Below are 15,396 nucleotides of genomic sequence, written 5' to 3'. Positions count from 1 at the left end.
TTTTCATTTTCCTAGAATAAATAGTTGTCTTTGGAAAAACAATTAAAATGCAGTGTGCAGCCTTTTAGATTTTGACTATAATATATAATATATAATGAATATATCATCTATTAAAATAAATATATACCAACTTTGAAAAGATCGCCATGTTCCTTTGGTATGTGGAAAAGTTTTATTTCTCAGTAGTGACCTTCCTGACATGCTGGAATAAAGACTATTCCCTCACATGTAAAGTTACCATCCTGTGCCAGGAGCCTCTGCTTAGACATTCCTGCCTCACTGGCAGGCGAACTCGCCAGGCCCCTGGTCAGTACTTTGTTTCCTCAGCTGAACGGGCCCTTCCCAAACCAGGGACTCCCCCAGGAATGAGCCCTGTTATCTCCAACCCCCTCTCCCTGGTGGGCCTCCTCCTTCAGGGTAACTGACAAGCTCAGGTTGTCAGGCACCCCTCGGCCTGATGAAAGGGAAAAAGCTCAGACTTTGGTTTCAGACAAACCTAGGTTCACATACAGCTTTACCATTAACAGCTGTGTAACCTTGGACAAATTCTCGTCTCTTTACTATCCTTGTCTATGAAATGAGGATAATGGCACCCACCTCAAGTAGTTGATGTAAGAATTAAGTCAATAAGCTAAGCAAAAGTGCCTAGCTCAATAACTACTAGTTGTTCCTTTCCTTTAATCTATTTGTATTCTTTCTAAATGCAAAATACTTTCTCTGGTAGTGCAAAATACTATTTCTGGTAGTGCAGCTTACCTTCTGGTCCAAGTAAGAGAATGGCCATCCTAAGCGGCACATAATCAGCTCTTATGTGTACCTTCTCAAGATGCCCAATGTAACATAAAGTTGATTTCTGAGGTTAAGTGGCTTGCAGGAAAATGAGAATCCCTCTGGCTCTGACTCTGTGTCTTTTCCTGCTTTAGTGGATCCAGTGAACAAACAACTCACATCAAACTTTTTTTCTGCCCAACAGGCCAACTGAAATGCCAGAATCTAAGCAAAGTCAACCAGGAAGGCAGGGTCAGACAGCCAACCCCCATGTCACATGCCCGCACTTGGTGAGAGTTCCCACAGCAACCATCACTCAGGGTCAGAGAAAGCAGTGTAAAACCATAGGCTGTTGTAGAAAAATACAATGCCAAGTACAGGAAACTGAGTTATGGCTACCGTGGGAGTCTGAAATCTCAGCTCTCCAGCATATGTCTCTGCCAAGGCCGTCTTGCACTGCAGTTAAGGCCCTGTTCTAGCATGAGAAAACATCACAGGGGCTATCAGAGTGGGCTGTGCAGAGGCCTCGACTGCCTGGGGGAGAACTTTATATAGGTGGCTGCCACGGAGAAAGTGAACCATACTCACCTGCTCAGAAAGCCCCAACTCACAGCATTACAGCCCCCTTCTCTCAGTCTTCCCCGATGGCCAGTGAGTGGCGTGCTGGAGCTGGCTCACGTTGGCCTGTGACAGCTGAGTGTTTAATTTGCAAGCACTGTGAGAGCCACTTTGCTTCACATTGGTACCCATGGTGGGGGCATTCATATACAACTCTACAAATCAGCCCCCTTCCCACCATTCACCCCCTCTACCAGTTGTTAAACGTTTACTAGCATCAAAGGGCCAACAATTCTAAAGCTGAAACATCAGGTTCCATTTTCATAAGCCTTGAAGCTCTTGGGATACTTCTCTAAGATCTTTTTGGGCTTTCTTCTAGATGTTCCCAAGCAGCGGGTGCCACCCAGGGCCCCTAACAATGTTTGCCCCGCAAACTAGGACTCTCCTCTTACTCATGTCCCACTTCTATCTGGGAAGATAAAGCCAGGTTTCATTAGGATTTATAAACACAGTGGCTCTTATCCAAGGATCAGGAGAAAATCAAAATGGTTTAGAAAGACTACTAACAGATGGAATACTTACCTTCCAATGCACACTTCACTCATTTAGATGTGAAGCATTTTTTTGTTTCCATAATTTACTTTATAACGTAGTCCCCAAATGAATGATACCCTGCTTTGTTATAATATTTTTGAAGACACCTCTTGTAACATACATTAATACAGGCTTTCTCTGAGTCCAAAATCCAAAGCTCTAATGAGAATGGAGACTTAAGAAATAATGAAAGGTGAAACTCCATAAAATTCCTAATGCAGAAAATTTAGGAATCTGGGTATAGTGTCCTATGGTCCTTGACATATGGGGGTACCAGCAGGCCACCTTCTGATCATCCCAGAAAATTCCTAAGTTTGTATGTAGAGAAATTTTTAGCAGGTGACTTGGTTCAAGGAAACACCAGTTTTAAGGCAGATTTGCTCACTCTTAGAAACAAAGTAGACCAGTTGTTGACAAAGGGGGGGGGGGGGTGGCGGTGGCCGAAGGGAGGGTATTGTTCAATAAATAGAGCTTTTTAGTTTTGTGAGATGAAAAATTTCTAGACATAAACCTCACAACAATGTGTGTGTATGTATAAACACTACTATACTGTACACTCAAAAATAGTTTAGATGATAAATTTTGTTATGTGTTTTTTACAAAAATTAAAAAAAAAAAAAGAGATAGGTTTGCCTGTTAGGCCTTACAACCCATCTAGCATTGAGGCTGGCTCCCACTTGGGAACTGAATCTAAGGCAGTGCAATTATGACAGAGATGAGAGTCAGTGCATTAGGGATTATGGAAGCTGTGGTCATTTAAGTGCCTGAGTTGTATTTCTAAGTCATTCAGCCTCTGGGTACCTGTGGTCTGAGGACAAGACTCACAGAAACTCTGAGACTCCTCTCCATTCTTTCTGTCCTTTTCAGCTCCTGACTTTGAGTGCATTTTATAATCTATGCTCTCTGTGTATCCAATACCTATCCCTTCTCTTTCAAGTCCCAACTCAAGTCTTCTCTCCTCTTTCCTCACCCCCACTCCCTACAGAGATCTCTCTCTGCCAGGAACTCACAGATCCCACTGCTAGCACTGCTCAGCTGTTGATAATAAGTCGCCTTATGCCCTCTCTTGTACACATTCCATCCTCTGAGGACAAAGGCCCTTTATCACACTTCTGTATTCCTCAAGTGGCTAGCACAATCTGAAGCACACAGCAGGCACTAAAAGCTAAAATACTGGTCCCGAATGAAGGCTGAAGAAAGCAAGTGTGGGCCAATCATTCACTTGCTTTCCAATGGGATATTTCAAAGGAACAAAATTGGTCATGAATGTGATGGGAAGCTTAAGGAATCAGGTGCTCAGAAGTTTTGACTTAAATCCTAAATTGCCACTATGTACTCTTGATATTCAGTACTCCAGAGAATCTTCTGTAAAGTTCTGCTATGAAGCCCTCTCTCACCCATAATAAAACTAGAGCTGATATAAATCAATATGTCATAGCATTTGTAAACCAAAACAAATAGTGAATAGCCTAAAAGGAGCTCAAGATCCTCAGTGGACATTTTCAAAGGCCTAAGGGCTTTAGGGGCAAGGAAAGTGTAAGATGTTATTCAAGGCAGCTTGAAGTGTCAAAGACTGGTTGAAAATTTTTAAAAAGATGGACCCTCATCAAGAAAAAAAAGGACATATACATAATTTTACACACAATTTCAGAGTGGATAATAATTCTCTAAAGCTTATTCTTGGACCTTAGGTTAAGAAACTGTGAGCTAATATTATTCCATAAGATTGCCTGACAGACAGCGTGAGTGTGGACCCATTCCTCACATGATCTAGCCAATAATAATAAAGTGTTTTTCCTAATTTGACAAGTAAGAATAAAGGAGAGGGAGGAGTATATAAGAGTTTAGTGTAGGCCAGGATAGGGAGAAGCTCTTTCACTTCAGCCTAGTCCTATGAAGGGAGCACCACATCATTGGGACAGATGTGCTCAGAGCATCCAAACCGAAGACTTGGCCTGGGGTCAAGAGTTTCTTCTAAATACTTTTCATCTACACGTATTTAGTACAGACAAAAGGGTCACTGGGATTGATTTAGGAAACACAGGTTGTGTGACTCAGTTATCCTCCCAGGAGAATGAAAACCAGGGTGCAGGCCACTGGTGGGAGGAGAAGCATACCAAATGATTCTCCAGCTAGGGACAGGTGCTTACCAACAAGCCATCCTGAGGAGAAAAAGGAGCTAAGTCTCAGCTAAGGAGGGGTAAGGGGCCTAAAGGGCAATTTTTTCAAAATGTACTAGAGACACAGTAAACCCAGTAGAGAATAAACTGAGAGCAGTTTCACAGCACTTGGAAAAACAAGCTGTATCTTTTCCACAATCTTCATTCATAAAGATATGTAAAATACAAAAAGAAGTCTAATACTCTTACCAAAGAACATATATAAATATTAACTCAAAACAGATCAAAGACCTAAATGTAAGAGCTAAAACTATAAAACTCTTGGATGAAACACAAGAGAAAAACTTCACGACACTGCATTTGGCAATGATTTCTCAGGCATGACACCAAAAGGATAGGCAACAAAAGAATAAATAGACAAGCAGGACTTCATAAAAATTAAAAAGTTTTGTGCATCAAGGGACACTGTTAACATAGTAAAAAGGCAACCCATGAAATGGGAGAAAATATTTGCAAATCACATATCTAAAGAGGAATTAATATCCAGAATATACAAACAACTCCAAAAACCCTAAACCAAAAAACCAAACAACCCAATTTAAAAATAGGCAAAGGGCTTGAACAGACATTTCTCCAAAGAAGACAGACAAATGGCCAATGAGCACACGAAGAGACACTCGACTTCAATAATAATTAGGGAAATGCGAATCAAAACCACAATGAGATACCACTTCACATCCATTAGGATGGCTATGTCAAAAAAACATAAAACAAGTGTTGGCAAGAATGTAGAAAAACTGGGATATAAAATGGTACAACCACTGTGGGAAACAGTATGGTAGTTTCTCAAAAACTTAAACACAGAATTATAATTTGATCCAGCCATTCATTTCTGAATATATATACAAAAGAACTGAAAGCAGGGACTCGAACAGCTATCTGTACATTGATGTTCATAGCAACATTCTTCACAATAGCAAAGAGGTAAAAACAACCTAAATGTCCACTGATGGACGAATGAATGAACAAAATGTGCTATATACAAAGATAGTCTCTTCAATAAATGGCATTGGGAAAACTAGACTGGTACCTGTGAAAAAATGGTGAAAAAATGAACTAGACCACCAGCTTACACCACACACAAGAATAAACTAAAAAGAGAAAAAAAGACTTAAACGTAAGCCATGAAACCATAAAAATCCTGGAAGAAAACATAGGCAGTAAAATCTCAGATATTTCAAGTAGCAATATTTTTGCAGATATATCTCCTAGGGAAGGGAAACAAAGGAGAAAAAAACAAATGATACTATGACAAATTAAAAAGCTTCTGCACAGCTAAAGAAACCATCAGCAAGATGAAAAGGAAACCTGCTGTATGGGAGAACGTATTCACCACATCTGATAAGGGTTTAATCTCCAAAATATACAAAAAACTAATACAACTCAACACTAGGGAGACAAACAATCCAATTAAAAAACAGGTAAAGGACTTGAATAGACACTTCTCCAAAGAGGACCTACAGATGGCCCATAGACATGAAAAACTATTCCACATCACTAATCATCAGAGAGATACAAATTAAAACCACAATGAGATATGACCTCACACCTGTCAGAATGGCTGCCATCGGTAAGTCAATGTACGACAAGTGTTGGTGAGGACGTGGAGAAAAGGGAACCCTTGTGCACTGCTGGTGGGAATGCAGACTGGTACAACCATTTGAAAAGCAGTATGGAGTTTCCTGAAAGAATAAAAAATGGAACTCCCTTTTGACCCAGTGATTCCACTTTGGGGAATATATCCCAAGAATCCTGAAACACCATTACAAGAAAATATATGCACCCCTATGTTCACAGCAGTGCTATTTACAACAACCAATATCCAGAAATAGCCTAAGTGTCCATCAGTAGGTCAGTGGATAAAAAAGCTGTGGTACATTACATAATGGAGTACTATGCAGCAGAAAAAAGGAAACTATTACCTTTTGTGACAGTATGGATGGACCTGGAGGTTTGTACGCTAAGTGAAACAGCCAGTCAGTGGAAGACAAATACCACATGATCTCACTTATATGTGGAATCTAATGAACACAATACACTAGTGAACAACGTAGAAACAGAAGTACAGATACAATGCACAGACTGACAGCTGCCAGGAGGCAGTGGGGACTGGATGAAAGATGGTGAAGGCTTAGCCAAAGAACATTTCTGCATGATCCATGGACATGGACAATGATATGGGGATTGACTGAGGGAGGGGTGGGGGTGGGGCTGGGTGGAAGTAGGCAAAGGGAGAAAAAGTAGGGACAACTATAATAGCATAAACATTAAAAAAATGTGACATATATATGACATATATATATATATATATATATATATATATAATGTGATACAATGCAATATTATTCAGTCTTGAAGAGAGACGAAATTCTGGTACATGCTTACACATGGTTGAACCTTCAAGACATTATGCTAAGTGAAATAAACCAGATACAAAAGAACAAAATATTGCATGATTCCACTTATATGGGCTACCTAGCATGGTCAACTGCATAGAGACAGAAAGTACAACAGTGGCCACCAGGGGCTGGGGGGACGGAGAAATGGGTAGTTACTGTTTAACGGGTATAGGACTTTGGATTGGGAAGAGGAAAAAGTTCTGGAGAGGGACAGTGGTGGAGGCTGCACAAAATGTGAGTGGACTCAATGCCACTGAACTGTACAATAAAAATGTTCAAAACGGTAAATTTACATGTGTTTTATCCCATAAAAAAGGAGTCAAAATGAACAAGTTTCACAATCAACCTCAGACAAATGACACCTGTATATACAATATAAAAACGCATGCAGCCCTGGCTGGTGTAGCTCAGTGGGTTGGGCATCGCCCACAAACTGAAGGGTGGCAGGTTGGATTCCCAGTCAGGGCACATGCCTGGGTTGTGGGCCAGGTCCCTGGTTGGGGGCGTGAGAGAGGCAACCAATCAATGTTTCTCTCCCTCTCTTCCTCCCTTCCCCGTTCTGTAAAAATAAATATATAAAATCTGTAAAAAATGCATGCAGTTTGTTACATTAGAAAATGTAAAACCATTCAGTCATGCTGAGGGTATTAACTGATTAAAAAGCTCTGCCCTCCATGAAGCCAATGAGAAGTAACAAAAATGCCATCCATCTTCTGGACAACTGAAAAAGAAAACCCATGTGAGAGAATTGACTTCGTTTAATAACCAATAACGGATTTACAAGCATCACCTGGAAATGCCTCACACGGCGGATGGACTGTGTGTAGGGGTTGTCGGAACTCAAAAACTCAACAAATCTCTTGCTAGAAAGAATGTCAGGCTGGGCAGGCAGATCTAGCAAAGAACCCTCTCGTCACTATTTACTAGGTGCTATAAATTCCAGTTAATGCCTATTCATGGTATTTAGGTTTTATTTTAGGAGTCCATTAGAATCTACTTGGGGATTAAATTTCTAATTTTTCCTTTCTACTTAGTTTGCCGCTGACAACTGCAGGGCCCTACTGCATCCCAAAGCCAGCTCTCTGGGAAGCTGTGAACACACTTAACATTAAGTGATATTAGCATTGATGTTCATAAGTGAAGGGACAGAAGTGCTCGAACACATGTTGGAGATTAACAAGGCAGTCAAATACTTCCAATCTGATAGTGCTGAGAATAAAATCAAGTGTACCCTAAGCCGTCATGCAGCGCCCTTCAAAGTCAGCAACAACTATTTTGAGAGCAGTTTTGCAAAGGGTCCCAGAATAGTATCACCACCCTTCCCCCACTCCCCAAGTGCAAAGGATTGTTAAAAGGGACGAGTACACAGAAACTCCATGAGAACAAGCACTACACTTAGATTGCTCACCACTGGTCCCCACTACCCAGCACCGCACCTTATACACATCAGGTACTTATTTATCAACTAAATCAGTCTTTGAGACCTGTTATCCCTTCCCCATTCTCAATGAGAACGATCCACTCTCCCTCTCTGTAGAAATTGCCTCATCCCTGGTTTGTGGACTCTTTTTGAGAGGCACTTTCATCACTTCATTTAACTTTGAAAGAAGGTGGAGGAGGGTGAGGACATGTGCTTGCTAATCATTCTCTTCCAGATTGCCTCGTGCGCCAGAATGCATTTTTATTACTGGTCTGTGACTGCTGTAGAAAGATTTCAGCCTGACCTTCCCAAGCTGCTGGGGGATGAATACTGCATGTGGCTGACAGGGAAAATGTATCTTTTTTAAAAAAAAAAAAAATAAGGCTTTTATTTAGACTAACCAGAGCTCACTGTGGTAGGAAAGTCACCCTTTTTCTCACTGAACAACATAGAACGTGCTGAATCCCCTTGTATAAAAATGGTATAGTAAAATCGATCTGAACTGGTCCATCAGGAAAAAAGTAGCATTTTGAAGCACCTCACAGAGAGCAGTGGTATCAAAGAAGAGGACTTGGGGCTACTCCACAGGCAGAACAGAAAAAAAGAAAATGAAGCCATTTATAAAGGCGGTTTAAATAAGCGAATGGCCTCACAGGTGGCCTCACAAAAGAGAACAATTATGTCAAAGGAACAACTGATATACTAATAGAATCCTATCCATCTGGCTGAGGAAAGAGCCACTGGTGGGAATACTGAGAAGCTTGCCTGTTAGGAAAAAGGCTTGCTTGGTGCCTCACTGGGAGAGCTGAACAGCTTTTGGGAACGCTGGAATGCATGCTGCAGCATCGTTGGCTGGCCCTGCTAGCAAGAGGCTCACAGAAGGGTTATACTGATGCACTGGCAAAAAAGGGAGCACAGAGCATATGTGGGCTTTTAAAAATTAGCTTGGAGCCTATTTACCTGGACTCTCATCTCATGAATACCCTGGCCCTCCAACTTAAGGATAAAGTGCCAAGGGCCCTGGCTGGGTGGCTCAAATGGTGGGAGCATTGTTCCATACACCAAAACATTGCAGGTTCAATCCCGGTCAGGGCACATACCCAGGTTGTGGGTTTGACCCCCGGTCGGGGCGTGCACAGGCAGCAACTGATAGATGTCTCTCTCTCACATCGATGTTTCTCTTTCTCCCTCTCCCCCCAACCCTCCCTCTCTCTCAAAAAAAAAAAAAAAGCAAAACAAAACAAACAATAAACATATCCTTGGTGAGGATTAAAAATAAGAATAAAGTGGAAAGAAAGGAGATTGTGTGAACAGGATGCCTCATTTTGTGCTTTTAAAAATAGGACTCAGGAGTCTCATTCTGAAACATCAAGTTCAAGCCCATGCCATGCGCTAAAGTCCCATCTCTACTTTTATATAATACAGAGCTGTGCAGGCACTTTGGGAGACAGGGAAATCAGGCCAGACTCAGGAAAAACAAACACACAACACTATCTGCATCTCCAGCTCAGTCCACAACATAGAAAAACTGGCTCAGAAATACTTTCTCAAGGCAAACAGAACTCAATTACTACAGAAAATCTGCCCCAATGAGGGCTCGTGTTTTAACGAGCCGAACAGCATCAAATTAAGCTGAACTCCGGGTTTTTCTGATTGGCAGTTTCATCCATTTCTAAGTGTTCCTTTCTTACTTTCAAAAATCAAAATGCTCTCTGCCTAAAATTAAAAAACAAGTGCTTATCACCCACTCTAAAATAAGAATTCTCCAAATTTTCACCTACATATCTTCTATATAATTAAACAAACCTCTCATTTGGCACAAAAACGGAAGCCATTACTATTTAAAGTACTATCAATAAAGCCCTTACTAATTCCTCTTAGCAGCGTGGTTTTTGCCACTCCTGCTAGAAGCCCCGTCACAGAGTCCCTCTGCTATCAGACAGAGGGCCACTGACTTGATCCTAGCCACGGAGGAGAGTCACTCTGGGGAGAGTAGTGGCTTACCTGTTCCTCCGACAATTGGGATATGTGATTCACAGCAGCATAGGACTCGATTTTGGGGTTAAAGTGGTTGATGATGGCTCTGAAACAAAGAATTAACATTAAGATAGCTCCAGATGTAAGAAAAGGATAAATGAGTTAAAAAAAAAAAGTATTGCATACTCTCTGGTTTAGAGCATGGGAATGATTGCCAGAGGTGAGCTGTCCTCTTACCGAACATGAGATCACATGAGGGTGAACTGATAACTTTGAAGTGCGAAGGGTTTAATAATTTATTAGAGACAATAGAATTAAGCATCTCTGCTTTGCAAATAAGCTAGAGAAAACCTCACAACCAAACAAAAAACAAAACCAAGCACCCCTCAGACAAGAAACAGGACCCAGTGGGCTGTCCACTAGGGGGCCCCTGGTGTTTCAGTCAGAACGAGAAGTAGCTTGCTCAGCTCTGACTTGGGAGAACAGGGCATTCAGCAAAGCGGAACCCACATGTAAAATACATTCTCTGAAGAAGCTGAGCTTTATCGAAGCCTAGAATTAATCTTCACATGTTAGGCATTATTTCAAATCAAAATTTTATTTCCAGACATTGATACCAAAATCTGAGCGTCATTTTCAAACAGTCTCCTTCACTCCCTCACATTCAAGGGCCACTATGTCTTATCAAATCAACCTCTTAAAAATCTCTGAAGTCTGAAGTAAATAAATTCCTTTGAAACCAATACCTTGGTATAGGTCCTTGTCATTTCTTGTCTGTTGTAGCAGAAAAAACACAGGTTTCATATCAGAGTTTTAGTCTGAATCCATATCGATACAAAAATGATTAAATAAATGGAGAGAAGAGACAAATTTTTTTAACAGAACAATTTCAAATATGTGTAGATACTTTCCTCTTTAGGAGGTGGAGTTTATTTCCCATGCCCACTGAGGGTAGCCTAGATTAGTAACTTATTTCCAAAGAATAGAGGAGCAAACAGGAAAAATAGTAACTTTACAGTGAAAAGCCCTGAAGAACACCACCTTAAGCAAGTGACGAAGGCGGACATCCCCAGTGACATCAGGTCATGTGCTGTCAAGCAACCCCTGGTGTGCTCTGTTGGGAAGGGCACCTCACTTCTTTTGTGTGCCTCCTAAAACCCATGATCCTGAACTGTGTTCTGGAGTAGAAAGAGGACATCAATGGATAAAATGGTGAAATAAAACATGAAATATGGAGTTTATAGTAAAATATCAATGCCAGTTTCTTTAGGTTCACAGGCCAGCACTCAGTCCACTGAGCCACGCTAGTCAGGGCTCAATGCCAGTTTCTTAGTGTTGATGAATGTACCATGGTAATGTACGAAAGGGATAATTAGGTTGAGAGACATATTTTGCATTTTTTTCCTGTAATTCTAAAATTATTCCAAAATAAAAAGTTTATTAAAATGGGTGTGGCAGCAAAATAGAAATCAATGTTTTCTTTTACTATAACTTACTTATTGTGAAGAATTATAGAGCCATTTAATCTAATATAGGTAATACAAGTATAAACTAGAAAATTCACAAAAACATAATTTGGAATCCTATTTTGACTACTTATTATTCTGAATGATTTGGGGGAAGCTATATGTCTCATCAGAGGGGGGAAAAAGTGGAAATAATAATACTTATCTTAGCACTTAGCACAGTACCTAGGAAGAGTACATTGTAGACGTACAATTAATGTTTGTTTAAAGAGTGACTATATCGTAGAGGATTCTTGCAACATTTATATAATAAAGAAACGTCAAACACCTAGCATAATGCCTGGCACACAGCTGGTGCCCAGTAAATATTCAATGAATGAATAAATTAAATACGACAGAAACAGGTCAGGAGCCCTGTGCTTTAGGCTGCAGAGCTTATATGCTAATAGTGTTTGGTGGAGCATATGACAGATTTGCCACTTCGGGAATTTATATCTGTTTTTTTTGGGGGGGGTGGAGAATATATATTTGGAATGAAGATAAAATCACCCTCCAACCTGCTCTATGACATTCTCATCTCAGAGCTTCAGGTCTCAGCAGAGGTTAAGGTCTCCCACCACGAAAGCTGAGGGACTGTTTGGAAACCGAGAGTTGTGGAACAGTCTAAACCCGTTAGTAAGTAATCCCTAACTCAGCCCCCACAAAGGGTGCAGAGTACACGTCTCTGCTTTACTTTTCTTGCTGGAGATGCCAGGTGCAGGGCACTAGGCCTAGAAGGTAAGAAAAACAGCCTGACACTAGCTATCTCCCTTCAGGCTCTTTAGCAAGGAATTTGAGAGAAGGCTTGGGCACTTCTCACTGTTGAAATAGAAATATATTCTAAGATTGCAAAGAGAGGACAAAACACTGAAACCAGGTTAAGTCAGCCCACACTGAGTGACACATGCCTTTGCAATGACTGACATACTTAGTTTCTCCTTCCCTAGGAAGTTTGGAGGCTACTAGAGCTCACCTAAGTTATGATTCCACACTGCCCCTAACTGGGACTTACGTCCGACTAGTTCTCAGTGGAAGAAAGATGAGGATCCAGATTTAAGGATGAAAGGAGAGTCTCTTTTTTTTCAGGCTTTCCTTCCCACTGATATCACCTCCAAAAGGATTTACTACTATCTCTTCTGAACATTGGGTGCAGGGGCGGTGAGGGGGCTTTTCCTGAAAGATTCTGACAGTAGCTCTCTCATTTTTACGGATCAAAACCTGACAAAAAGTAACTGTCCAGTGCAGAAGTCTAAAATTTGAGTGTTCCAGCAAGAAAGAAATATCAATTTTTTTACATCAGAAGATGAATGAGAAGAATGTGAGTTTAAGTCCCTCCTACCCACTCTATCCAAACCCTGCCCCTACAAAAACGGCAGGGTCTGAAAAGGTGAATGCTACAAGCAGGACCCAAGTGCCTTGTTCCTGACTAGCCTGGTACAAAATAAAGTTCAGAAAAGGCAGCTGAAGAGACCAAAAGGAGTCTTGCATGACCAGGAGGTGAGGGCAGGCTATCTCAGGGCATCCCCATTAGATTCTTATTGAATCATTATGAATACCGTATTTTGTTGTGTATAATGAATGTGCTCCCATGTTTTGGGCTCAAACTTTCGGGGCAAGAAAATCTTTAATTTTATAATTCAATTGTTTATTTATTTATTTATATTTAGATACTTGTTATTTGTATTATAAAAGAATTTTTGCATTTGTTTTTGAACATATTATGGTACAAGAAATTTTATGTAACAAATAATTACAAAACACAAGAACAGATACAAGGCATTTCAGGTACTACCCAAGTATAATGCACATCTTTATTTTTCCCTAAAAAAAACTGGGTAAAAATTTGTGCATCATACACAGTGAATTACAGTGTTTGTTCCCTAGCCCCCCAATTCATATGTTGAAGCCATAGTCTCCAGTGTGACTGTATTTGCAGAGAGGGCCTTTATTGAAATAATTAAGGTTAAATGAGGTCATAAGGGCTGGGCACTGATCCAACATAATTAGTGTCTTTATAAGAAGAGATAATAGAGAGATTGCTTGATCTCTCCCCCCACCCCCCACCATGCAAGGACACAGCCAAAAGGTGGCTGGCTGGCTGTAAGTCAGGAAGAGTCTGCACCAGAAACTGACCCTGCTGAACCTTGATCTGGAGACTTCTAGCATCCAGAATTATAAGAAAATCAATTTGTTTTTAAGCTGCCTAGCCTATGGTATTTTGTTATGGCAGCTGAAAAAACTAATACATGAATGTTCTACTCCCCACAGGGACCCTGGCATTTGGGCAAAGCAGACCACAGGCCAGAATCAGTCTTTGTTTAGCAAAGTAGTAAAACGGATAAAGTTGGCTTCTCATTATGCAGGTGCCTTCCCTCTTTTCATACTCTTTACCTTGTGGAGTGAGGTTCCTATCCTACACAGTACCAATCACAAGTGCCACAAATGTAGCGACAAGGGCAACCAGCTTCTCAGACAGATTGGACTTGGCCTTATAGCCTTTACTAAGTGAGAAACACAGACTTTTGTAAAGAAAGATTTTGCAGGAGTTTTTGAGTGGCCTGTGCCATAAAGAAAACCACACACAGACACGGAATGGAGACAATGTCTGAAAATAGCAGTGCAGGCAATACCACACATGGCAAAGAAAGAGTACCCCAAACAGCACTCTATACCCTTAGCGTCCTCATTCCTCCTCTAACTCTCTTCTCGGCCCCAAGCAACTACTAATTTTCTTTCTCTCTATATAGTAATTTATTGGTTTGGCCAAAAAGTCTGTTTAGTTTTTTCCATAAAGTAAGACACATTATTGATTTTCACCAATGACTTCATTGATTTGGATATTTTGACTATGTGGGCTATCTCCCACTATTGGCTGCTAGTGGGTGGAGGCCAGGGGTGCTGCTGAATATCTTCCAGTGCATGAGCCAGCCCCGCAGCAAAGAATTATTTGGCCAAAATGTCAATAGAACCAACAAACTTCGCAAACCATTTTTCACATGTTCGATTCAAAGAAGCTTCTCTATATACTGCCTAAATCTTTTTTGTGTATGTGTTTCAGTTGCATTTTTATCTTCCTTGAAGTAATAAAGTATAACATACCAAATATGTTGCACATTTTCTTCCATCTTCAATATTAAAATGGCTGCACAAAAATTCACTGATTTTGACAAGTTTTTTAAAAAAATGCACGCTGATATGACAGCTGTCACAATGCAAGCTAATAAAATTGTTTCAATGAAGTTAAAGGTAACTAAGCACTACTAGAACCATCACATGGAAAAAATTAAATGAACTTTCTGGCCAACCCAGTACCTATTTTGGACCTCTCTGATAAATGGAATCATACAATATGTGGCTTCTTTCACTTAATATTGTCAAGGTTCACCCATGTTGTAGCATTTATTAGTACTCCGTTCCTTTTTATGGCTTAATAATATTCTATTATAGCTATATCACATTTTGTTTATCCTTTCTTCAGTTTACACATTCTTCAGTTATCCATTCATGGACATTCGGGTTGTTTCTACTTTTTATGAATGATGAATGATGAATGATGCACTATGAATATTTGTGTACAAGTTTTAGTGTAGACAATGTTTCCATTCATCTGGGTATATACCTAGGAGTAGAATTTCTGGGTCTTATGGTAACTCTTTGTATTAACATTTGAGGAACTGCCAAATCACTTTCCAAAGTAGCTGTACCACTGTACAATCCCACCAGCAATGTATGAGGGTTCTAATTTCTCCACGTCCTTGCCAACACTTGTTACTGTCTTTCTGATTATTGCTCTGCTAGTGTGAAGTGGTATCTCACTGGGGTTCTTTATCAGATATATGATATGCAAATATTGTCTCCCATTCTGTGGGTTTTCTTTTCATTTTCTTGATGGAACCATTTGCAGCACAAAATTTTTTAACTTGACCTACTTTTGCTTTGTCACTTTGTGCTTTTGGTGTCTTATCTAAGAGTCATTGCCTAACCCAGGGTTGTGA

General features: G+C 40.4%; 1 protein-coding gene across 4 annotated transcripts in view; it reads right to left on the bottom strand.

Annotated features, from left to right (window-relative positions):
* ARMH3 (armadillo like helical domain containing 3) overlaps positions 1-15,396 on the bottom strand; it is a 177,232-nt gene that overhangs the window by 27,519 nt on the left and 134,317 nt on the right. For 3 of the 4 annotated variants that reach the window (XM_045191405.3, XM_053923505.1, XM_024555706.4), the window contains exon 24: positions 9,924-10,002. The exons of the other annotated variant lie outside the window; for it this stretch is intronic. In XM_045191405.3, the coding sequence (XP_045047340.1) occupies positions 9,924-10,002 (79 nt within the window). The remainder of the gene's footprint in view (positions 1-9,923; positions 10,003-15,396) is intronic. 4 annotated transcript variants of the gene reach the window in all.

The sequence above is a fragment of the Desmodus rotundus genome, chromosome 4 (genome assembly GCF_022682495.2).
Source record: "Desmodus rotundus isolate HL8 chromosome 4, HLdesRot8A.1, whole genome shotgun sequence".
Taxonomy (NCBI): Eukaryota; Metazoa; Chordata; class Mammalia; order Chiroptera; family Phyllostomidae; genus Desmodus; species Desmodus rotundus.
Note: the sequence above shows the minus strand (reverse complement) of the source record. Positions and strands in the feature narration are given on the sequence as shown.